The sequence below is a fragment of the Cannabis sativa genome, chromosome 3 (assembly GCF_029168945.1).
Source record: "Cannabis sativa cultivar Pink pepper isolate KNU-18-1 chromosome 3, ASM2916894v1, whole genome shotgun sequence".
NCBI lineage: Eukaryota > Viridiplantae > Streptophyta > Magnoliopsida > Rosales > Cannabaceae > Cannabis > Cannabis sativa.
In genome coordinates this window covers 20201052-20225341 of record NC_083603.1, presented here as the reverse complement: position 1 = coordinate 20225341, position 24290 = coordinate 20201052, and the positions used below count along the sequence as shown (strand labels likewise).

The 24290-nt window shown below is 33.5% G+C and overlaps 2 protein-coding genes across 2 annotated transcripts; one reads left to right on the top strand and one right to left on the bottom strand.

Moving 5' to 3' along the window:
* Positions 1-623: 623 nt before the first annotated feature.
* On the bottom strand, positions 624-13072 carry LOC115710945 (uncharacterized). Its single transcript, XM_030639293.2, has 2 exons — positions 11974-13072; positions 624-667 (listed from the first exon to the last, which is right to left on the bottom strand). Exons 1-2 carry the CDS (start codon positions 13070-13072, stop codon positions 624-626), a joined length of 1143 nt encoding a protein of 380 aa, XP_030495153.2.
* Positions 13073-17098: 4026 nt separating this feature from the next.
* LOC115708684 (uncharacterized) lies at positions 17099-19941 on the top strand. Its single transcript, XM_030636668.2, has 4 exons — positions 17099-17256; positions 17931-18101; positions 19225-19303; positions 19713-19941. The coding sequence occupies exons 2-4, from the start codon at positions 17950-17952 to the stop codon at positions 19779-19781; spliced, it is 300 nt and encodes a 99-aa protein (XP_030492528.1). The 5' UTR covers positions 17099-17256; positions 17931-17949; the 3' UTR covers positions 19782-19941.
* Positions 19942-24290: the final 4349 nt, after the last annotated feature.

Sequence of the window (24290 nt, the reverse complement as noted above, 5' to 3'; positions counted from 1 at the left end):
CTAGTCCGATCAGTGTTGGACGACCCAATAATATGTTGTAAGCCAATGACAGGTCGACAACTAAGAAGTCTTGCATAACAGTGGCAGATAGGGGTTCCTCGCCCAAGGTTAGTGCGAGCTCGATTATGCCAAGACTGACAATACTATCTCTAGTGAAGCTGCAAAGATTTACCATACAAGGCCTCAATTTAGCTTTTTCGAGCCCCATCTTCCTCAGTAGGGTTGTGCATGGGTTGCATTGGCCGGGTTGAGGCTATTTTTGTGGGCCAACCCAATAAGATCGGCCTATGATATTCTAACCCATTCATTTTAAGTTTTATGTATAACCCAACCCAACCCAAGTCATCATGGGTTGGGTTGGTTTGGGTTGGGTTACAACCCTTACTAATTTTCACAATTATAAAAAATTACAAAATTTAAATCTGCATATGAACACAAGTTCATAGAAAGTTCAAACATAAGGTAAAGTCATTCAAAACTTATTACAGTCATCCGAAATTATGGCTTAAAACTATAAAATTTTCCTTAATAAATTACCTACTAGATCAACTAGATAGTGTCATAATGACTCCAAAGATGAGTAAAATAACATCTAGTATTTCTATTGTCATCAATCAAGAATTTCAAGTCTTCTCTTTCGGTAATTCCTTGTCCTCAAGTTCATTACCTACAATTCAAAACAGAAAATTATTCAAATTTATGGACAATCTATATAAAACTACTATATATCATCTATAAGTCTATAACTAATAAAAGGAAAAAAAAACAACAAAATAACTTAAACATAATTAGACACCAAAAAATTAATAAACAAAGTCAGAACTAATCACACACAAAAAATACAAATAATATGTTAATCAAATCAAAGAATAAACAAAATTGCTAAATCAAATAAAAATAACTATAGAGCTTATCTTCTTTCATTGGTACTTGGTAGTTCCAACTTTCATTCTTTGAGTCCAATCTGAAAAAGAAAAAAAATAAACAATATAACATACAAACATATCCCATGTTTATATACACCAAAAAAATATATAGACCATAATAAAAATTAGTATTTTTTTAACACAAACAAACATTACAAAGACCAGATCAGATTATGATTGATCACATGCAGTAACAAATAAAATTATTATTATTATTATTATTCATATAAAAAAATTTAACAGATTCACTTCTTTTTGATCATAAGCATTAGGATTAAGTAACAATTAACAACACCACAAATTAACGAGCTCACAATAGTTTTCTTTTAGTAAATATTTTTTTTATCACAAATAAACAACACAAAGACCAAATCAGATTATACAAGAAAACAAACTGAGATGTTGAGATTTAGACCTGAATAGTGAGCTATGACACTTGACGGCGGCGGTGACGAAGACCTGAGCAAAGAAATCTGACGACGAACTGAGTTTTTTTCCACCGAGCCAAAAGAAAAAGAGGAAAACCAAAATGAAATTCAGATATTGATATTCTTTCCTCCAAGTTTTTACTTCTATCAAAGGAAAAAGAAAAAAAAATGGAGAACTTTACAAGAATAGGCACCGACGACCTGTGCTACTGTTGGAAATTATTTTACCAGGATCTAGATTTACTAACAAGTATGTTGGATTAACAACCTAATATGAATTCTAAAACAATGAAAATAAACACATATAAAGTTAGAAAACCTTACAGTGGGTGCAGCGGAATAATATGACTCCTTCCGTTCAGATCTCTAGCCCTTGATTCCTTTCTGTAGCAGAGCATCACCAAGATCTGAACCTGGATCTTCTTTTCTCCTTCTTTGATGCAGAAATTCCATAGTCTTCCATACTATGATTGAGATACCACTTGATGTGTGTGGGCACTACTCATCTCACAAGGATTTCGAAAATTCTCTCTCTTTTCTCTCTTAATTTCGTGGCTTTTCCTCCATCTAAGAGAAGAGAGCAAGGTTCCTTTATATAGGGAAAAGGGAGAGCACAACTTTCCAAATAAAACAGTTTCCTTAATTACTGTGTAATCAATTAACTGCCTTATTTAGTGTGATCCACCACTTTCCTATTATAGCTAGGCTTTGATTAGCAATTACATGGCAATTAAAAAATAAAAATAATAATTGGGAAACACAAAGGAGTGCTCGGCCATAGAGGGAAATGGGCCTCACTTGGATTTTGCAGTTTCCTCAATTTTATTTCAATTTCTCCAAAAATGCCATTTTTCCAATTCTAATCATTTAAATGCCAAAACTAATTATTTAATAACTAAAATAGATTATTAAATAATATTGTCATTTAAAATAATTATTAATTAGACATTCAAAGTCTCTTAATTAATAATTAAACCTAGAAACCCTTTTATTTACGATTTCATCCTTAAACTGTGAGAATTCATAAAGTAGACATAGTCTAACTTTTAGAATTATAATTGATTAATTAAAATCAATTAACTGAGTCTTACAAGCAGTATGGCCTCAACTAGTATGGGGACCATGGGTCTATATAACCGAGCTTCCAATAAGTCGAACCGAATTTACCAAGTAAATTCCCTAACTTATTAATTCCTCTTTGAATCCACACTTAGAACTTGGAATTGTACTCTCAGTCATATAGAAACGCTCTATATGTTCCACGATATAGACACGTCATTAGTTATCCATTGTTATAACCCTAATGTGATCAATGATCCTCTATATAGATGATTTACACTGTACAGGATTAAATTACCGTAACACCCTACAATGTATTTTATCCTTAAAACACTTAACCCTGTATAAATGATATTTCACCTAAGTGAAATGAGATCTCCACCATTTATCTTCGTTTGGTTAAGCTCGAAGGAAATCATCCTTTACTTCTATTTGCCAAATAGAAGCTATAGATTCCATATTTATGTTAGCGCTCCCCCACTCAATTGCACTACCGTGTTCCCAAAATGTAAGTATCACCCTGACCCAAAAGTAGGCTTAACTAACAAATCAAAGAACACGAGTAACACTCTTGAAATTGAGCCTAACCATATCAGGATTTCGATCATGTGATCTAGGATCAACAGGTGATATTGAATTGAATAGATATTTACGGTAAGTTTCAAAATCTAATTCAAAGTTCAATATCGGTCCATTCCAATGCATACTCCATGCATCCGATCCGGTAAACTTTGCCAATGTCCCGGAAAGGACATAACACTTTTCCAAGGTGTAAGAATACCTATCGCCGATTATACCATGTCGATCTAAATCCGGTGTTCGACAAATCGGGGAATCAACTTTTGAACATATAATAAAGATTATATTCCACCGTGCCGACAACACTATAATCTTTAACCAACTCATATGTTCTGGACTTAAAAAGAATTCATACATTATATACACATATAATCATGAAATAAATCATGTGAACCATGCAACATAAAATGTTATTTCTGATCTTTATTAATAAGTAAATCTGATTATATGAAATGAGTTTTATTTAGGGCATAAAACCCAACAAACTCCCACTTGCACTAATATAAAACAAAAAGTGCATTTCAAATAATCATTAACACCTTGATATACCAATCAAGTGTAATAGTAGTATACTCCTCGTAATGGGATCTGACAGGTTGAATTAAACACAACCTCTTCTCCACCATTACTCTTCCTTAATCACAAAATCCTTGATAATGTGAAATTCCTCTCTATATGTCTACTCATTTGGGATACTGGATTCTATACTTTTGGGCAACTACTCTTTTGTTATACAGGAAGTAACCCTAGTAGTTAAGGCAAGTTGGAACACTGCCACAAATGTATAGAACTTTCCTTAGACTGAATAAGTATCTTTCCTGCAACTTTTAACATTCAGTCTCTCTCTGGTAGACCAAGAAATTTCAGATAGGTTTTTACACTTCTCCAAAATCACTACTCCACCCCCAAAGTAATCACCATCTCATCAGCAGACTTTCTAGCACAAAGGCAAGTCTTGAAATCTGATGTGGTGTAGTCTAAGAGTTTCAAAACCACCCTTATTGACTAACATATAGTTCCTCTTCTTAATCTGAAAAATTTACTTGATTGTCTTCCAATGTTCCTCTCCTGGATTAATCTGATACTTACTCATTACTCCCACTCAACAGCAGGTGTCTGGTCTAAGGCATACTAAAGCATATATGAGACCTCTCACTGTTGATTTAAGAAATTCTTTCATGGCTTTATCTTCTCTGGAATAGTTGAGACTTTTCCTTAGATAAATAAAATCTATCTCTAAGAAGTTGTGAAGCTTCTATAGATTTCCATTGGAAAGAAAATGCATCGGCATCTCATGCTTGCATTAGAGTAAGTAATTACCAGGTATACCACAAGCCATAGGTTCATATAAACTCAAACCTATAATACTAGGAACAGGAAGTTTTGTTAAGTCCATTGAATATACTTATTAACGAAAATTTCCTTTCATGTCCTTGTAATAGAAAAATTTAGGTTACTCCATGTGAATGGATCAAACCATAGTTCTATTGGCTTTCTTCTTAGTTTCTTATCTTGACAATCCATTACTTGTTTAAACTCACAATGGATTTTAATCACTAGTGTCTTCCAAGTCATGAGAAGAGTGAGTTCCTAGAAACTCTCCCACTACGACAAGGTACCGTGAACTATGTCTAAGAAAACTAAATGGTATAGACCTCTTCAGTTGTGTTAAGACAACAAAGGCAGTGGGATCATCTTGTAAAATAAGATGATAGAACACTTATGGAATCAAAAAAAATATCTCCTTTATTTGCTACTTTATTTTCAGACTTAGTCATTTTCTTAGAAAAGCAGTATTTGTTTAAACAAACACTTTCTTATCTAATGACTATGGGATGCTCCACCCCTAATCACTTAGAATAGCTAACAAACATGCAAACCAGGGTTAGCAGTTCTAGCTTTTCTTAAGATTTAGATTAGGTCATCCATGAATCTAGTAATGATTTACATTAAGTATACAACCATTGCATCATTCTGAAATTTTATTACCATAGAAGGATTTAGGCAACGACTAGTAACTAATCATCAATATCCAACTCGAATTTCTGGGGAGGTAAGTTTGGATATAATTCAAAAATCAAATTAATGATCTTTGAACTGCATATCTACTAACTTTTTCTCCACCCCTATCAGTTCGCAAGATCTTTAACCACTTACCTTCACCATTGCTAGAAATTCATGAAATTTTTCAAACATTTCAAATTTCTTTTGCATAATGTAAAATCTAGAGTGATCGTTTTAAGAATACAACGAAAACTCATATCCACCCCTGAATGTACATCCATCTGCGAATGAGATGAAATTTCTTTCAGTGGATATAGGCATATTAACTCTTTGCAGAGAAGATCTTGTCAAAACCACTATGAACAAGATACAAATGCCATAGATTTATAAAATATGTGGTTGTATCTTTTGATGACTTAAGTTACATCAACATCAAAGAGTTCTTAGAATAGTGCAAGTGGATTCTGGTCACAGAATACTAAACTCATACAGTTTGAATCCATTGATAGAAAATGGTTATGAAACACTTGTGAAAGTGTAACTGTATAATTATTAATTCTCTCTTGGACCACCACTACTAATCTAACTCTATGATTTGCCTATACAAGTAGGAGATTTCTAAGATTGAGGATTTATATCATTTTGGGATAGAATTTCGGGAATATAATCATATGCGTCATCTAATTTCTTAAGAGAAAATAAGACTTTATATGATTTATAGACCATTCATCCAATGATATGTCATTAAGCTAATTCGAAATGAATAAGCTAAGAGGAATTAGGATAATTTTGTTTTAAATAAGAATCCAACGATGCTCCGATTAGCGAGAGTCAAAGTAATCTTATTTATACAATCTTCTTGTTTCATATTGTAAAACATTAGTCTAAGGTGTCATCAATTGATGAACAGCTAGATGTTGCACATACAATATTTATCTTTCGAGATCTAACACTATTATGTTAGTCTAATGGTGAAAATCCATTAGGGATTTATCTCATTAGAAAAACAAATCAAGTTAGACCAACAATGAAGATTCGAAATTAAACTACAATTTAATAACAGAAAAAAACATGGTTCAATACAAATTCATACACAATTCAAAAATTATGAAGCACATAGCAAGTAGGAATGACAAGTGAAAATACTAAAACATACAATCCTAAATAATTTCCAAGGTTTTCAACAAACTGATATCAGTGTCCCGTTTAGGCGAGAGTCAAAGCTACCATTCATTGAATAGAGTTGTCAGCTCATCTAAAATGATCAACATTCTAGCAACCTTTTATTCGATCAAGATGTGAATCCGCGTTGTCCCGTTTAGGCGAGAGTCAAGGCTATTCTATCTTATGAGCTTTCACCATTGTTTCATATTCTTGCAAGTCTTATACAGTCGCCACCATTAGGGTGATCATAAACTATATAAAAAACTTACAAGATTACTTATCTTTCGAGATTAAACGGTGCTAACTTGCTAATGAACGTTCCTCCATTAGGGAGGATTACTCACTAAAACAATAGCTATGTAAAACCAACAATGGAGATCGAATATCCTTATAATAAAGCTCATTATTTAATGAAGGTTTGTATTTTCTTCTAATATTTATTTTAATCCATTTATTTTAAATATATATTTATTTAATTAAAATTTTCAATTTAGAATGAAAAATTCCAAATATAAATTTTAATTTAATATTTATAAATTATACTTAGATAGATAAATAACGTGAATTATTTCCATCTTAGTAATAATTTCCATAAATATTTAGAAAATTATTCAATTTCAGTTGTTTCAAAATTAATTTACAACTCAAATTTAATTTTTTAATAAATATATATTGCATTTCGAAAAATGCTTTAAAATAAAATAAAAATAAATCCTGGAAAATTACTCTAATTTTATGTTGTCCCAAAATTAATTAAAAAATTAATTTTCAACAAAAAATATAATTTTCCTATTTAATTAAATATCTAAGAAAAATTTCAAATATTTAAGTATCATGATTAAAAAATCAACTTAAATATTAATTTTCTATTTAATTAAATACACTAGAAAAATACTTCAAGCAAAACAGATAATAACTATCTAGACTTTTCATAGACTAATTAATTCAATTTCTAATTATTATATATTTTAGTTCATTTATTTTAATTAACCATCAAATGAAAAAGTCACTGATTTAAGTTGGTCCAAAATTAAATATATAATTTTCAACTTTAATCTATTTTTCAAATAAAATTTGAAATTTCTGCATCAAGGTGATGCAATTTCGAAATTTTGGGAAATGATTAATAAAATAAAATAAAATATATTCTGAAAATTATTCAAACTTAAGTTATTCTGAAATAAGATTCCAAACTTAAAATAATTTTCAACTTTAATTAAATAACATGAAAATAACAATATTAAAGTATCATGATGAAAATCAACTTAGATATTGAAATTTTCAATTTAATTAAATGTATTAAATTCAAGAAATAAATAATTAAGTAAAGAGGAAACTTAATTATTAATTCTAGTTTAATACTAGGAAAATATACTAAACTTAGATTGTACCAAAATTAATTAGGAAACAATTAATTTCACAATCTATGATATTTTCCTATTTAATATTAGAAATAATAACTAGTATTAGAAATAACTGTTTAGAATATATCATTGACTAAGTGTTTTTCTAAAATTAACTTTAAAATATTACAATGAAAAATAAATTTCATATATTTTAAAAGTTAATTATGTTGCTAATTCAATTTTAATTAGGTTAGACTAATATAATTAACCTAATACAATTATTTAAATAAGGCAAATGGGCCTTCACAATTGGGGTAGTTCATGTGAGGGGGAGCTGGGTTCAGTATGTCGTACCCACTTCTATGGCCCCCAACTCTCACACAAGGCCCAAAAGAGAGGAATTTAACCTTAAAATAAACAATTGTTATTCATTGAATAAGCCCAAATCTAATTGGGCCTAAATAAATTTTCTTATGTCAAAATTTATTTTAGCAACCTAGTCCATTTACTTAGTAAAAACTTAAATGGGCTCCCTATATGTATCTAAGCCCAAAAGCAAACATATAGGCTCACACAGGTCAAAAGATTTGGATGGGCCCTATCATGTTACTAGGTTTACACAGATGAAAGAAGTACAAAATTTACCTGTTACAAATTATTTATAAGATCTATCGTCAATTGAACTATGATTAAAATCAGATCAATGGATCATGATCTGTCAACAAGTTAATCATAGAAATTTAGATCAGATAAATAATAGGTTTGTTAAAAAGTTTTGAATAAACAATATAAACAAACAAACATTTTCCATGTAACAGATGTGAATCAAGATATTAATATAATTAAATTATTATTCTTAAACTAACCAAATAAAGGAAACTAATTTTAAAATATATAGGTTTATTTGAATCAAATTAAATATCTAATAAGATCAATGATTTGAAAGGAAAGAATCTCCAATATCACTTTCAGATCTTATAATTTAATAAAATAAACCAATTTTAAAATAGATTTGGTTAAATAATAATTACCATAATTATATGTCAAAATATCTCAAATTAAGCAATATTCAAATCTCTACAAAAATATCTATGTTATTTAAATATTTAAGATATGATTTATAAATTTCTAATAAGGAAAAAAATGATCTATATATATATTTATAGAAAAAAAATATCGTTTTTAAACTTATAATTTATAAATAATCAAATATTTAACAAAATAACAAATTTTTGAATTTGAAAAAAATATTATGGTAAGTATATCTATAAAAATATCTATGTTAATTTCAAATTTATTAATTATTTAATTTACCATATAAGATAATTTTAATATAATATTTTAAATAAAAAGACAAAGTTATCTTTTAATTTAAAATATCTTAAATATCAAAATATCTAATCTTATAATTAAATAATAAATAAATATTAAAGAACTTAACAAATTTTTAAATCTGACCATAATAGGAAATATTTAAAAATTGGAAACAATCCAAAATAGAAATATTTAAAATTGGAAAAAATTCCAAATTGAAAATATTTAAAATTGGAAACATTTCAATTTAGAAATATTTAAAAAAGGAAAAATGAATTTTTTGGGAAACAAACCCATGAAAAAATTGGATTTTTGGGAAAAAATCCCAAAAATCCGCAATTTGGGAAACTGGCTGCATGCAGCAGCCCAGGAGGCTGCCAGCAGCCTCACACGCGCGCGGATGGGGTGCTCACGCCGAGGAAGCTCGGCGCCTGCAGGGTGCCTGACCGAGAAAACTCGGTCAGCTGCAGGGTGATCGACCGAGGGACGCGCGCGGATGGGAGTCAGATCCGAGTGCCTGGTGCTCACGATTGAGCACCCTTGCATACCCGAAATCCCGATTTTCCAAAATTCATAACTTTCTCAATTTTTATCGGAATCGAGTTCCGTAAAAAACAAAATTGCTTAATTTTTCACAAGGAATCCAAATAAAATATTTTAAAAAATTGAAAAATTATATTTCATGGAAAAATTTCGTACAACATAAACATTCATCACATAAGCACATAAACCAACATGAAACCATCCAAATCAACACAGAAACATGCAATCATCGTTTTAATTCATATTACATGAAAGTAAATCATTACCATGGCTCTGGTGCCAGTTGTTGGAAATTATTTTACCAGGATCTAGATTTACTAACAAGTATGTTGGATTAACAACCTAATATGAATTCTAAAACAATGAAAATAAACACATATAAAGTTAGAAAACCTTACAGTGGGTGCAACAGAATAATATGACTCCTTCCGTTCAGATCTCTAGCCCTTGATTCCTTTCTGTAGCAGAGCATCACCAAGATCTGAACCTGGATCTTCTTTTCTCCTTCTTTGATGCAGAAATTCCATAGTCTTCCATACTATGATTGAGATACCACTTGATGTGTGTGGGCACTACTCATCTCACAAGGATTTCGAAAATTCTCTCTCTTTTCTCTCTTAATTTTGTGGCTTTTCCTCCATCTAAGAGAAGAGAGCAAGGTTCCTTTATATAGGGAAAAGGGAGAGCACAACTTTCTAAATAAAACAGTTTCCTTAATTACTGTGTAATCAATTAACTGCCTTATTTAGTGTGATCCACCACTTTCCTATTATAGCTAGGCTTTGATTAGCAATTACATGGCAATTAAAAAATAAAAATAATTATTGGGAAACACAAAGGAGTGCTCGGCCATAGAGGGAAATGGGCCTCACTTGGATTTTGCAGTTTCCTCAATTTTATTTCAATTTCTCCAAAAATGCCATTTTTCCAATTCTAATCATTTAAATGCCAAAACTAATTATTTAATAACTAAAATAGATTATTAAATAATATTTTCATTTAAAATAATTATTAATTAGACATACAAAGTCTCTTAATTAATAATTAAACCTAGAAACCCTTTTATTTACGATTTCATCCTTAAACTGTGAGAATTCATAAAGTAGACATAGTCTAACTTTTAGAATTATAATTGATTAATTAAAATCAATTAACTGAGTCTTACAAGCAGTATGGCCTCAACTAGTATGGGGACCATGGGTCTATATAACCGAGCTTCCAATAAGTCGAACCGAATTTACCAAGTAAATTCCCTAACTTATTAATTCCTCATTGAATCCACACTTAGAACTTGGAATTGCACTCTCAGTCATATAGAAACGCTCTATATGTTCCACGATATAGACACGTCATTAGTTATCCATTGTTATAACCCTAATGTGATCAATGATCCTCTATATAGATGATTTACACTGTACAGGATTAAATTATCGTAACACCCTACAATGTATTTTATCCTTAAAACACTTAACCCTGTATAAATGATATTTCACCTAAGTGAAATGAGATCTCCACCATTTATCTTCGTTTGGTTAAGCTCGAAGGAAATCATCCTTTACTTCTATTTGCCAAATAGAAGCTATAGATTCCATATTTATGTTAGCGCTCCCCCACTCAATTGCACTACCGTGTTCCCAAAATGTAAGTATCACCCTGACCCAAAAGTAGGCTTAACTAACAAATCAAAGAACACGAGTAACACTCTAGAAATTGAGCCTAACCATATCAGGATTTCGATCATGTGATCTAGGATCAACAGGTGATATTGAATTGAATAGATATTTACGGTAAGTTTCAAAATCTAATTCAAAGTTCAATATCGGTCCATTCCAATGCATACTCCATGCATCCGATACTGGTAAACTTTGCCAATGTCCTGGAAAGGACATAACACTTTTCCAAGGTGTAAGAATACCTATCGCTGATTATACCATGTCAGTCTAAATCCAGTGTTCTGACAAATCAGGGAATCAACTTTTGAACATATAATAAAGATTATATTCCACTGTGCTGACAACACTATAATCTTTAACCAACTCATATGTTCTGGACTTAAAAAGAATTCATACATTATATACACATATAATCATGAAATAAATCATGTGAACCATGCAACATAAAATGTTATTTCTGATCTTTATTAATAAGTAAATCTGATTATATGAAATGAGTTTTATTTAGGGCATAAAACCCAACAGCTACAGCCTAATAAACGGAGTAATCAGAGATAGAGGGAAGAACACGGGGCGGCGCAGCTGGGAGACCTGGGAGTGGACTATTTGCTTCTTTTAGGGTTTTTCAATTTCAAAAATAGTGTGTGGCTGCACTTCTAGGGTTTGGACTAAGGAGAAAATGAGGGACTAAATACTAATGGGTATGATTGTTAAAACTTAAAAATAATGTATATTAATTTTTTTTTAATATATCTTATTGGGCCGGCCCGGGTTGGGTTGAATGGGTTAGAAAACTTCCAACCTGTGATCAACCCAATAATAACGGGTTGTAAGTTTTTCAACCCAACAGAATTTCGGCCCACTAAAAGAGAGCATGCTCGACCCATTTTTGGATTGGGTTGGCCGGTTTGGTCGGCCCATTGGGCTAAATGCTCACCCATATTCCTCAGTGTTTCCTTATAAAGAATATTTACTGAGCTCCTGTTGTCTATCAACACCCTCTTGATCCTTTTATTGGTGAGTTGAATGGTAATCACCAATGGATCAATGTGAGGATATCTCACGTTTTTCTCGTATTCCTCCGTGAATATAATTGGAGGTTCCTCTGAGTTCACCTTCTTGGAAGGTTCTGGGGCAAATACCGACTGCTCGTTCTTTATCTCTTTCACATATCTTTTCTGGGCGTTATTGCTTTCCCCTGCGATATGTGGCCCTCCCGAAATAACCAGGATGTCCTCCCCTTCCACGGGAAGAGGTTGTAACCCCTGGTTGTTTGGGTTATTGGGCAGACTGGGCTGGTTGTATTCGTGGCCCTGCCTTTTCACGTACTGTTTAAAATGGCCTCGAGCGATGAGACTTTCTATCTCATCTTTCAATTGGTGACATTTGTCGATCGTGTGCCCAATATCCTTGTGGAATTTACAATACCTGTTAGGATCTCTTTTGCTCCTCGCATTCCTCATGGGCTCAGGCTTGCCGAAGGCAACCTTTTGCTCATGTGCGAGGTAAATATTCTCCCAAGTTTCATTAAGCTCCACATTAATAGTATACACTGGCACGTACTTATCGTGCTTCTTTTGTTTCTTTTTATCCTTTGACGGTTCCTTGGAACTGTCCTTTCTCTTTGAGCCAGAAGCCCCCAAGTTATCGATTCTTATTGAAACACTACTTGTCGAAACGTTTCTGGGTTTGTCTCTCGAGCCTGTTTTCAAAAAATTCATTTCTTTTCGGACTTCTTGTTTTCGAACGAATACCTGAGCCCTTTCGTTGAACTCAGTGATGTTTCTTACTGGACGACCCTGTAAGTCGTCCCACAACTCGCCCTCAGTGATTGATGGATTCGTAGAGATCCCTGCCTGTAGGGCTGTAAGTTGTGTATTATCATCCAAATTCATAACCCTAGCTGCAGCCGTGCTAAAACGACTTAAGTACGCCTTAAGTGTCTCGCTGGGTTGTTGCTTTATATTGGTTAGCGAGGTCACTTTGGGTCGTCTATCCCTAGCAACCTGGAACTGTTTCTTAAAATCCCTGGACATCTACTCCCAGGAAGTTATTGAATGGTGAGTAAACTTGTTAAACCAGCTGCTTGCGGCTCCAATAAGCAAGGTGGGGAACAAGATACAACGTAAATTATTCGTCACATTACTCTCTCGCATTATTGTATTGAAGTTGTTCAAATGCGAGATCAGATCAGTGGTTTCGTCATACGACGAGACATGCGGGGTTTTTGAATCCCGAAGAAAAAGGGGTATTCATAATATCTGGGTGATACGGCTCAAGCTCCTCGTTTGAGTCGTATCCAGATTGTCTCCCTAGTTCCCCCACTTGATATCTCCTGAACTTATCCTCCAACTCGTCTATTCGCAATTAGATGACATCCTCTTGCTTTGGACCAAGTTGTTGGCGAAGGTCAGGTTTCTTTCGATTCAAGTGCTCTTACAAATTCGGTTGGGAGTAATTGCTGACAGTCCTCGTCTTACTCACAGATTGCGTCCTACTCATAGACTTCGTCCTGCTCATGGACCTCGTCTTTGAGTGACTTACGGATTTACTGGTTCCCATGTTTTCTCGATCATTAGCTCGTTGAGTACTCTCTCCTCTTCAAGTTGATCGACTGTGGGTCCTTGACCGTTTTGAGGTCAAACTTGCTTCTTCACGCTCTGTTCTTTCCCCCTGAGTTTGGTTTGTCGTATTTCCCCCATTAGGGTCTGTACAAGCCCTCGCTTTTATGGGTTCGGGAAGAACGCTGGTGATTTCTCGCAGGTGACCTATGTTCTCCAAGTTGAGTCCCAAGATCCTCCTCATTGTCATGAGGAATTTCTTGTTCATCAGTTTTTCAGTTGCCTCCCATTCTCATTTCGGTGAGAGGGTTTCTAGCTGATCATTCTGATTTTCAGGGGGCATCTCATTTTCCCTGGGTTGTTCTTCCTGGGCATTTTTCTGTCTCCTAGTTTGTGAGCCACGAGGCCTGCCTTGCGGTTTTCTCACTCCAAGTTCAGGTTAATTTTGAGCATTTGTCCCCTGTGCCGCCCTGGCCGTGGCTGCATCACGTTCTAATTTAGCGTTCCGCCGCTGCGCCTCTTCCAGACGGCGTCTTAGGCGGTAGTTTTCCATTTCATAAGTACTTTCTCCCATAGGCTGGGTACCTCCACGATTGGGCTTTGCATCCCTCGTCCTAGGGTTCTGGTCACTCCCACGCTGAGTTCTCCTCGAGCGTGTTGTTCGCGTACTAGGACCAACGTCAGGTTGGGTCCTTCGGGAACGTGTGGCCCGAGTGGTGGGGCCACCCTCAGTCTGAGTCCTCCTGGAACAGGTGGTCCGTCTGGACTACCGGTTGGTAGATCTTCTGGATCCCATGGGCTCTTTCCCAGGACGATGATGGCTTTCCTCATGTGGGGTATTAACATTTTTTGGATTTTCAGCCATGAAGGAGGTGATTTTTCTTCAAAAGAAATGAGGGTTTTTTTCTGAGCTTTTTCAGAAAGGCTCTCAATGAAAGCACCAAACTGTTAACGCAGATTTTCGTTAACCAAATTTGAGCCTAATAGTGACGATCTCACACAGAAAAAATAAAGGCTGTAAAATAAAAAGTATGAACACATAGGATTTCTTACATAGTTTTGCAGTTAAAGTTCTGCATAGTCCACGAGTCAATCTTATTCAGATTTTTGATAGTTTTCTCAGGGCCTTTCTTGTATGATTTTTTCGTCCCTTTTTGGATCTTACTTGCCACTATTTATAATTACATAGTAGGCAGTTAATTACAAAGTTGACTGTAATCTATTTACAACAATTATCCCCTAAAATCATGGGGTTTGATTACATATCACGTAATGTAAATACGATTATTATTTGAAAATCATATAGCTGTGATTTTCCCTCTTTTACTGGGTCAAAGTGATCGTGTGTTTTAATACGTCATTAATTGTGTACGTCCGAGGATGTCTCGACAAGATCTTGGTTCCAGTGACCGTAGTAGCCAGCTGGAGCCTTTTTCCTTATCCTTTTGAGATTGACAATGTACGTCTTGTCGCTTCTTTGCTTGAAAGTTTAACGCTTCATTTGTGACGATCGCAATTCTTATTAACAAAGAGTTCTTTGAGGCTCATTTGAATGTTAGCTTCTGACTCGTCAGGATTGTAAGCCTCACTGAGAAGATGTCTGAAGTTAACTGGGGAAAGTTACAGGAATGAACCTTCCCATAGCGAGATAGGCACCTCACTTATCGGGTCTCATGCCAACCCGACTATTATACTTTGTTTGTACGTTATACACTAAGTGTTTCCGCAGTCGATATGCGTCGCTTTCGTCTTCCTAGATGTAACATACTTGATGCCTCGCTAACGACATATGGTTTCTCGTTAATATACTAAGCAACAGTTTGTATATCTTTTCCTCGCATAAAATTTTACAGTCAGCGAGTTGTGAATATACTCTGCTATTTACGCAATTAATGATTTATTTCATAAAAAGTGACATCGTCGATCCGTATTCCTTTTATCTTGACACGTGTCCTCCACTGAGATGGTAGCCGAATTTTGGGTATAACAAATATAATACTTATTTGATTTAATGTAGTCCTTCATTTTTATTTTATTTTCTCATATACATAATTTTATTTGCATGTGCTATTTTATAATATTTTTAGTGTGTTTTTTCTTGTATTGTTTATACATAAAAAAAAAAAAAACTAACATTAGTTTTCGAGTTCTCTTTTAAATTAGAAATTTAATAGATTTATTCATGATTTAGCATAAATTTTGATTGATGAAATGCTTAAATTTATTTTATTATTAAACTTTAATCAATATAAAAATGACAAATACTCAAACTTGAAAACTATACACAAAATGGAATAACTCAAGATATATGGAATGCAAGAACAATTAAATGATCTTAATTAAGAAAGATTATTTAAATAATTTTTATCAGTTAAGACTATCTAATTGCTCTTGCGTTCTATATATTTGTTGAAGAGATTTGAAATTTGAGTTTTAAATATTTGTTGCAAAATTGTTATGAAATTTGAGTTTATTTTATGAAGAGATTTTTATTTATTTTAAATATTATTAATAGATAAAATTTATTTGAAATATTTATTACAAAATGATAATGATTATTATATTTAAATATTAGAGAGTATGGATTTATTGTGTAATTACCAACTGTCTTGCCAAACATGAAAATTGAAATTCACATGTAATTACCACTTAACATCTAAATAAATATTGTATTTTAAAATATAATGTAATTACTATGTAGTGTAATTACTACCCTTACATTGCATATTAATTATAAAGACACGACAATTGAAATTCACATGTAATTACCACTTAACATCTAAATACATCTTGTGTTTTCAAATACAATGTAATTACTATGTAGTGTAATTACTTTCCTTACACTGCATAGTAATTACAAAGACGTGACAATTAAAAATTTACATGTAATTACCACTTGATATTTAAATACACTTTGTATTTTAAAATACAATGTAATTACTATGTAGTGTAATTACTACCATTACACTGTATAGTAGTTACAAAGACATGACAATTGAAATTCACATGTAATTACTATTTAATATTCAAATACACATTGTATTTTAGAATACAATGTAAGTACCACCTTTACACTGTTTAGTAACTACTAAATTGTTTCCAAACAAACCCTAAGTGTTCATTATTTTTGTGAGTGGAAAGATTGAGAAAATAACTTTTGAATTTTTATTGATTTTTAAAAATAATTTTAATTATTTTAGATATGAACTATGGTTTGATTGTTTGATTGAATGTTGCTTTAAAAATATTTTTTTTTATTGACAAATTTTATTAAGAAACTTTTATATAATTATTTCTTTATGTAAAAAAAAAATACAAGAACAATATTTCTATTTTCTTGTCCAATATATTGTCTCTTGGTTCCAATTAAAAAATATATATATTTATATATCATTTAATTTTTTATTTGTTTTGTCACAATTATCTAAAAAAAATTATCATTTCAAAAATCAAGAATAAACCAAAATACAAAAAATTATTTCAAAATAAAAATAAAACCAAAATACAAAGAAAAATAGAAGGATAAAATAGTAATTATCGCAATATATTATCCTATTGTGAGCGTCTTTGCAAACTCCTATCCTACCAGTCCGGCCGGCTAGAGAGCTGCCTAGACTCCGTCGAGAGACAGTCCCACCCAAATCACAAACTCTCTCAAGGTAAAACCCTTTCCCTTTTCTTTTTTCTTTTTTCTTTCTGGGTTTCTTTTCTTATCATTTTTCAATTCCAATTTGTGTTTGATTCATTGTTTTATTTTGGGTATTTCATAACAAAGGTAGAAGTTTCCAGTGTGCAAATGCTTTGTCTAACATTATATGGAAACTGATTTTGATTATGGTAATTGGGTATTCATTGCTCTTACTTATCTATCAAACTCGTTTGGATTGTTTTCTTCTGTTTAAGCAAATGATTTCACCCATTTGAAAAGTTGTTTATAGCTTGTATTTGTGTATTACTGGTCGTAAGTATATTAGTTTAAATTGCACTTAATTTGAGATTTGATGAAGAAGAAATTACAGCTCTCAATAAGCCATGGTTTTTAAAGATAATGCTTTTATCAGAGTGATTGTGTATTACTGTATTTTTTCTTTTGGCTTGTTCTAATCTCTATACATGTAGTGAGAGATTCACTTATCCTGCTTTCCATAACTGTAGAACATTATGTCTTTGAATGAAAAATAAAAGAGTGTTTGGTATTAATTTTTAAAATGAAAAGTAGAGAAAATAGCAAATGAAAATATATGAATTAAATGGGGACTTCATAATTAGATATGTTAAGGATTTGGCATACGTTTATTATGTTTTAGCTTATCCGTTTCAATTTGTTGAACAGGAGGTAAGCAAAGAGGGAAATGGAGAAGTATTTTGGCAATGCGTATAGAGGTGACCCCGGTGTCCCGCATGCTGATCCAGACCGCTTCTGGAACATATGGATTGGATCAGCTACCTTTTCAGCTCTCACCTGGTTCAATCCTTACATGTGGCAACTCTCTAACCAGTTCAAGTAAGCATTCCCAGTCTTCCATTCCAATTTGTCTAAGATGTATATTGTAGGTGAATTTTTGTGTAACTGAATGGCGGTGATCATGTACTTGAACTAGCCAATTAAATTTTGTTATTGGTTCAATCTTTCAGTTTGGTTTTATGATAAACTGTGCTGCTGCTATATGGTATAGCCGGATGAAAAGATTTCTGTATCTGAACGACATTCATTGTTATATTTTTGTTCCTTCACTAACGCTATATGATTAACCATGCTGAAAACTACAGCAATTGTTATGTAGCTACTCAAGAGAGACTTGAATTTCAGACTTTGTGAGAGCAAACTGTTAGGACCTTGAGAGCATTACTGTCACACAAGTTCACAAAATAGAAGAGTACAGTAAATAAACTTTCTCTGCAAAAGCAGTAATAACTATACAAAGAACATGATACAAATGATGATATTGGAGAGACCCACCTAAGTCCTAATTCTAATTCATACAAATTATAAGCTTCATCCTGTTTTTTTACACTATTTAAATATAGTCATTCTAGAAAGTCCTTTACACTTTCCCAAAACCACCCGGCACCTACTATCACAAGGTGACATCTTGCGAGTGAGTGGTTGTAATGTTGCATAGTAATTATTTAAATGAAAATGTAGAACCGATACTTAATTACACCAGCAGTGGTACACTTAAGCATTTCTCTTTAAAAAATCATTCACACTCTCTAGTGCCCTTAAGTTAAACTATTTCTATTTTACCATTTATTGAGTGTTTTACACAATCCACGTTGTCTAACTGTATGAGCTATGGCTACCCCTCATGTGTTAGTGTTTTGTTTTGGTATCCTTCATTTGTGTGATTCACATGGTAAACTCGGTCATTGTTTGAAACTCTCCTGTCCTTTCTCCCTTCATGTTTCTCTACATTCTATGATTCTCCCATTATGTTTCTCACTGGATGGGCATAAGAATGTCTCTGGTTTTGATCAAAGCATGTTTCATTTCATTTTCTCTTTCTTCATTTGTCTGAAACCTTTGATAGTTGGTGTTCAATTTCAGTGTGTTTGTAGGTATGACTTTGCTTCCTTGCTTGGATTATTTAGTATGCCAACTGTCTGACAATCTGAAATTCTTGCAGCTGGCACGACAAAGCCATGTTGTTTGAACAATATCACTGGAAGAAAGCAATGAAGAAAGGGCAGCCTTACAAGTTTAAGGTAAGACTCAACATTAACAGCTGCTATCCTTTCATAAAATGGAGACTGGTTTGCCAATTTTGTAGTCCTTTTTCTTGTGCTGAATTTAATAGTGTTTCGGAAAAATAATTTTTATCACATTGCAAAAGCGCCCCTTAAAAATTTCAAACTGCCAGAAACCTCTTTGTGTTACGTTCATTCCAAAAAAAAAAAAAGAGTTTTATGTTATACACTCTTGGATTGTTCATTTCTTCTCTAACCCCTTCTACCTTTGATACTGAATTTACATTATGTTTCATGCATCCTAATAGTTTCATGTCAATAACTATTGCAATATCAAATCATCTGACCTATGATTTTGATATAACAAATTGTCCTCTTTCTGTTCTCGTATGGGAGTTGATACATGTTGACATTGTTGTTGTTGCAGTGGAACGAGTACATGGATAAGGACCACAGAGATTCTTATTATGCCAACTGGCCTGTTTATTTCCCCTAGTTTTCTTTGTCTCTATATATATAGGCATGAACTTCCATCTTTTGGTCATGAACTTTTAGACCAATGAGATTCTTATGGCTTTTGTTATGACTATATATGTTAACTTTCTTGCGAAAGCATTGAACTTTAATAGCATAATCTTTACTTTGTCCCTTGATAATATGCTTCTTAATCATAAATAAGCATTTTGAAAATGACATAGCAATTCACTTGCTTTAGCAAGAATTACATATACAAAAGTATATTTTTTTTAGTGTCTATTATTACAAATATTATGTTTTACATGGAATAAAAGTGAAGAATATTTGCAACAATAATATTAAATCTTTACTCTTACTAATTAATTTTCCTTACGATAAATACATTCTCATTTATGTTTAGTTCTTTACATGGCAGTTTTATTTGTATTATTATTGTAAGTTGGACTTGGTTTTTATTTTATTTTTTGGCATTTTATCTTTGCCAAGGCATGTTTTGATATTGTCACATGAAGTATTTTTTTTTCTAAGTACATTTTCTTTTAGGTTGTTTTTAGGTAATGTTTAAATGAAATAAAATTTAAAATGTATAAGAAAAAACAATAAAAATTATTAAAATTTTCTTATCTTGCAATGGAATGAATTTTTCTTCTATTTCAAAATAAAATAGACATTCTACTAAAATTAAAATGCAATCAAACTAAAAAATGGAATGAAAATTAATTCTTTTTCATTTTGTTCTATTTCATTATCTCTAACCAAATGTTAATTTAATGTAATAATTATTGGCAGTTTTATATTTGATATAACTATTGAAACATTTTCTATATATAGAAAAATTCTAAAGTAATATAACTTTTGCCACATGTTTTTTTTTTTATTAAAAAATAGCACTTTAAAGAAAGACTAATTAGGATTTTTACCCCCCAAACTTTAACATGTACTAAATCATGCATTTTGAACTTTTTTAGCCGTTAAAAATTTCCTCTGAACTATTGAGATTGTTAGATTTAAGGACTTTTATTTAATTTCATTCAATTTTACTATTTCAGTGATTGTTTATGTACTAAATCATGCTCCTCAGATTTTGATATCTACTAAATCATGTCCCTCGAACTTTGATATATACTAAATCATACCCCCTGAACTTTCATCCATGTTAGACTTTTTTTACTAAAATTAGACAAAAGTCCTTAAATCCAACAATCTCAATAGTTTAGGAGGCATTTTTATCGACCTTAAAAGTTTAGGGGGCATGATTTGGTACATGTCAAAGTTCGGGGAGTAAAATTCCTAACTAGCCTAAAAGAAATTATAATTTAATTTTCACATATAACTGTCTATATTATAGTTATAGTTGCAGATATTCCACTTATTTTCAAACAATTTAGAATAATTAATATTGTCGAAATCGAAAGGTTCAAATATTTATGTGCACGCGTGAAAAAAAAAAAAAAGAAAAAGAAAAAGAAAATACATGCAACTGAATATTTAAATTTTATTTTTGATATTATAAATTATTTATAATATTTTATGAAATGGGTGGGATACCCCTATAGACCAGTTATAATTCTTTTAAAATGCAGTAAACATAGATGCCTTTATTAGAAATTAGAGTTATTTTACTATATTTTGTAAGCTAAAAATGGTTTATTTCTTAAATTTTAATTAATTTAGTAAGTTTTTAATTATTTTAAATTTATTAGTTTTATTGTAATTTTATAGTTTAAGGTGTGTTTTTATAGTTATTTTTATTTAAATATGTTATGTGTTATTTTATTTTTAATTCACTAATTAATTTTATGTAAGTTTAGGTGTGTGTCACATAAAGTTTAGGATAATATTGAAGAAAACTTGGAGAAATGGGAGAGAAACATAATTTTTAGGGTAAATAGTGGCATAAGTACCCAAAGTTTTGTGTTTGTAAGCGGCATAAACCCAATGATTTTTTTTAGTGGCATAAGTACCCAATGTTTGTAAAATTGTAATTTTTCTCTATTTTCGTCAGTACAGGCTCCGGTTTAAATTTATTAAAAAAATTTTTAGAAGTAACTGATACTACATATTTTTCGTCCAAACCAAATAATCTAAAATTTAGGTCTTATATGTGTCCTGTTTAAGACAATTACAGAGTCTGTAATGATGAAACTGGAAGAAAATTACAGTTTAGTTTTATAAACATTGGGTACTATGCCACTAAAAAAATCATTAGATTTATGTCGCTTACTGTTGCCCCTAATTTTGCCCAATATACGTGGACCAACCGGACAGGGACACGTGGATCAAAACATCCTAATACTTGAATTATTTGCTAAGTCTTTATGAAAGAAGGCAGCATCCGGGACGTGCCTCCCGGAGAAGGCATACGGAGCCCCCTATGCTCCCGGAAGCCTAAGTAACATCAAAGCATCTCCGCGAGGCGTCAGGCTTCCCCTGAGCAGTCATTTCGCATTAAATGCCGCATGGGAGGAAACATGTTGGGACTGTTACACGCAATAAAGTCTGACGGCACAACCCCCAATCTGTACTTGCGAAGTAATGATCATTTAAGTCTATTGACGGCTACACTGTGAAGAGTCACGTCAGTCAAAAGACAATAAGGACATTCCACATTAAAGCCCTACATCACCTAGGGATTTGACCATGCATTACCCATGGTATATTCATTGGGAATACCCAACTTTATGGATATTTACAGAGACACATGTACAATAATCCTGGGAATCATCCCACCAAAAACACTATAAATACCCCCTCAAAGCTCATTAAATGAGGTCGAGAATTTGAGATTGCATAAGAGCAAAAAGAGTAAATACTCACCAAGAACATTCTCTGTATTTAATACACTCATAAATACACTGACTCGTGGACTAAGGCTCATTAACGCCCCAACCACGTAAAAATCCTTCTCTTAATTTCTTACAGTTCTCTAATCTTATATTATTTTATTGGTTGCCGAAAACTTCGGTCAACATTTTGGTGCTTTCATTGAGAGCTGAAGAAAGCTTCTGCAAATATACTTTACATCACAACAATGGTGGAGACTAGAAGCACTCGTCAACCTCTCCCCCTAGAAGACGCTCAAGATCCAAATGAGGAAGACGTAGCCTCAAGAGCGGCTGAGGGCTCCGAGGAAGAAGAAGGAATTCCTGATGATGACTACGAGAGAAACTTCGACGAGTATGCCTACGATGAAGGTAGCTACTCAGAGTTGGTGCTTCTAAGGCAAAAAGCTATCGATCACGAAGCTGAGATCGAAGCCCAAAAAGCACAAAACCAAAAAATGCAATAGGTAATGCTAGCCATGCAAAAAGCCATGGAGGCGGCTGGCATCCACGTGCATCCCAAGGCAATGACTGCTGGACTTGGCAAGGAACCAGAGGAATCCTCGCCTAGTACCCAACAGCAAAAGACTAGGGAGCCTAGCCTTATAAGGTATCCCGCTGAAGGGAACCAAAAGAAAAATCCTACCTCTACCCCTGGGAGAAAGAAAAAGGCGCAGGATCCGCGAAAGGTCCGCAGAGGGGCAAACTCCAAAAAGGGAGTCTTGGCCCTCAGGATCGAGAGGACTAAAAAAGCGTTTCCGTGCACCAGGAGCCCGGAGGTAGAGGAAGAAGAGGACAGAGATGTCCTCCCATTGATTTGAGAAATCAAATCAATGGGAATCAAGGTGACCTCCGGGATCACCTTGACCAAAAGAAATACGGGCCCGCGGTCTCCACGGGATCTTTAAATGAAGGAATCATGGTGGAACTCGCCACACTCCGAAAAGATATCGCCCGAGTCTCCCATAGACAGAAAGGGGACGACTCCGACTCAGACTGTGAGGACTGGGAGCCATGTGCTAAGCACATCCTGGAAGCAGAGCTCCCTAAGAACTTTAAGATGCCCGAAATGGCAGCTTATACCGGGAACTCCGATCCAAGCGACCACCTGTCACGGTTTAATCGTGTCATGACGGTCATGAGAGTCAGCAATGACGCAAAATGTCTGTGCTTCCCGCTTACTCTAAGTGGGTCCGCGGAGAAATGGTTCAAGAAATTGGAACCAGGATCCGTGGGCTGTTGGAACAAGTTACAGACCAACTTCTGGAGACAGTTTGTCGCCGCAAGGAAGGTCAACCTGGAGGTCAGCGCCTTGACTAACATCAAGCAGCTTCCACAGAGACCTTGAAAAGCTATATAAAGAGGTTCCGAGAGGAAGCCTCGAAGACCAAGAAAGTTGATGACGGACAACAACTCACCCTTCTCCAGGCAGGCATCCGTACAGGGACTCCATTCTGGAATGAACTACAACAGGAAGGAGCTGCCAGCCTTCAGGACTTCCAGAAAAGAGTCCAAAAGTACATCAACCTTGAAGAGGCCCAAATAGTGGCCTATGGAGGATACTATCCCACCGGGATAGCAGGGTATATGCCCGGAGCCCCGCTGTCGGGTATTGTCCCGACCGCGGCTCCACCAATGAGCGGCATAAAATTCTCTGCCACTCCCGGATACAGTCAGGGCCAGGCTTTGGCCCCCGCATCATCTCA

Excerpts from the sequence above, each read along its gene's own strand:
- LOC115710945 (XM_030639293.2), bottom strand. The coding sequence starts at position 13,072 with ATGTCCAGGGATTTTAAGAAACAGTTCCAGGTTGCTAGGGATAGACGA. Across the intron at positions 668-11,973 it reads GGAAACACTGAGGAATATGG|GTAATGAACTTGAGGACAAG; the intron begins GTGAGCATTTAG and ends TTTGAATTGTAG.
- LOC115708684 (XM_030636668.2), top strand. The coding sequence starts at position 17,950 with ATGGAGAAGTATTTTGGCAATGCGTATAGAGGTGACCCCGGTGTCCCG. Across the intron at positions 18,102-19,224 it reads CAACTCTCTAACCAGTTCAA|CTGGCACGACAAAGCCATGT; the intron begins GTAAGCATTCCC and ends AAATTCTTGCAG. Across the intron at positions 19,304-19,712 it reads GGCAGCCTTACAAGTTTAAG|TGGAACGAGTACATGGATAA; the intron begins GTAAGACTCAAC and ends TTGTTGTTGCAG.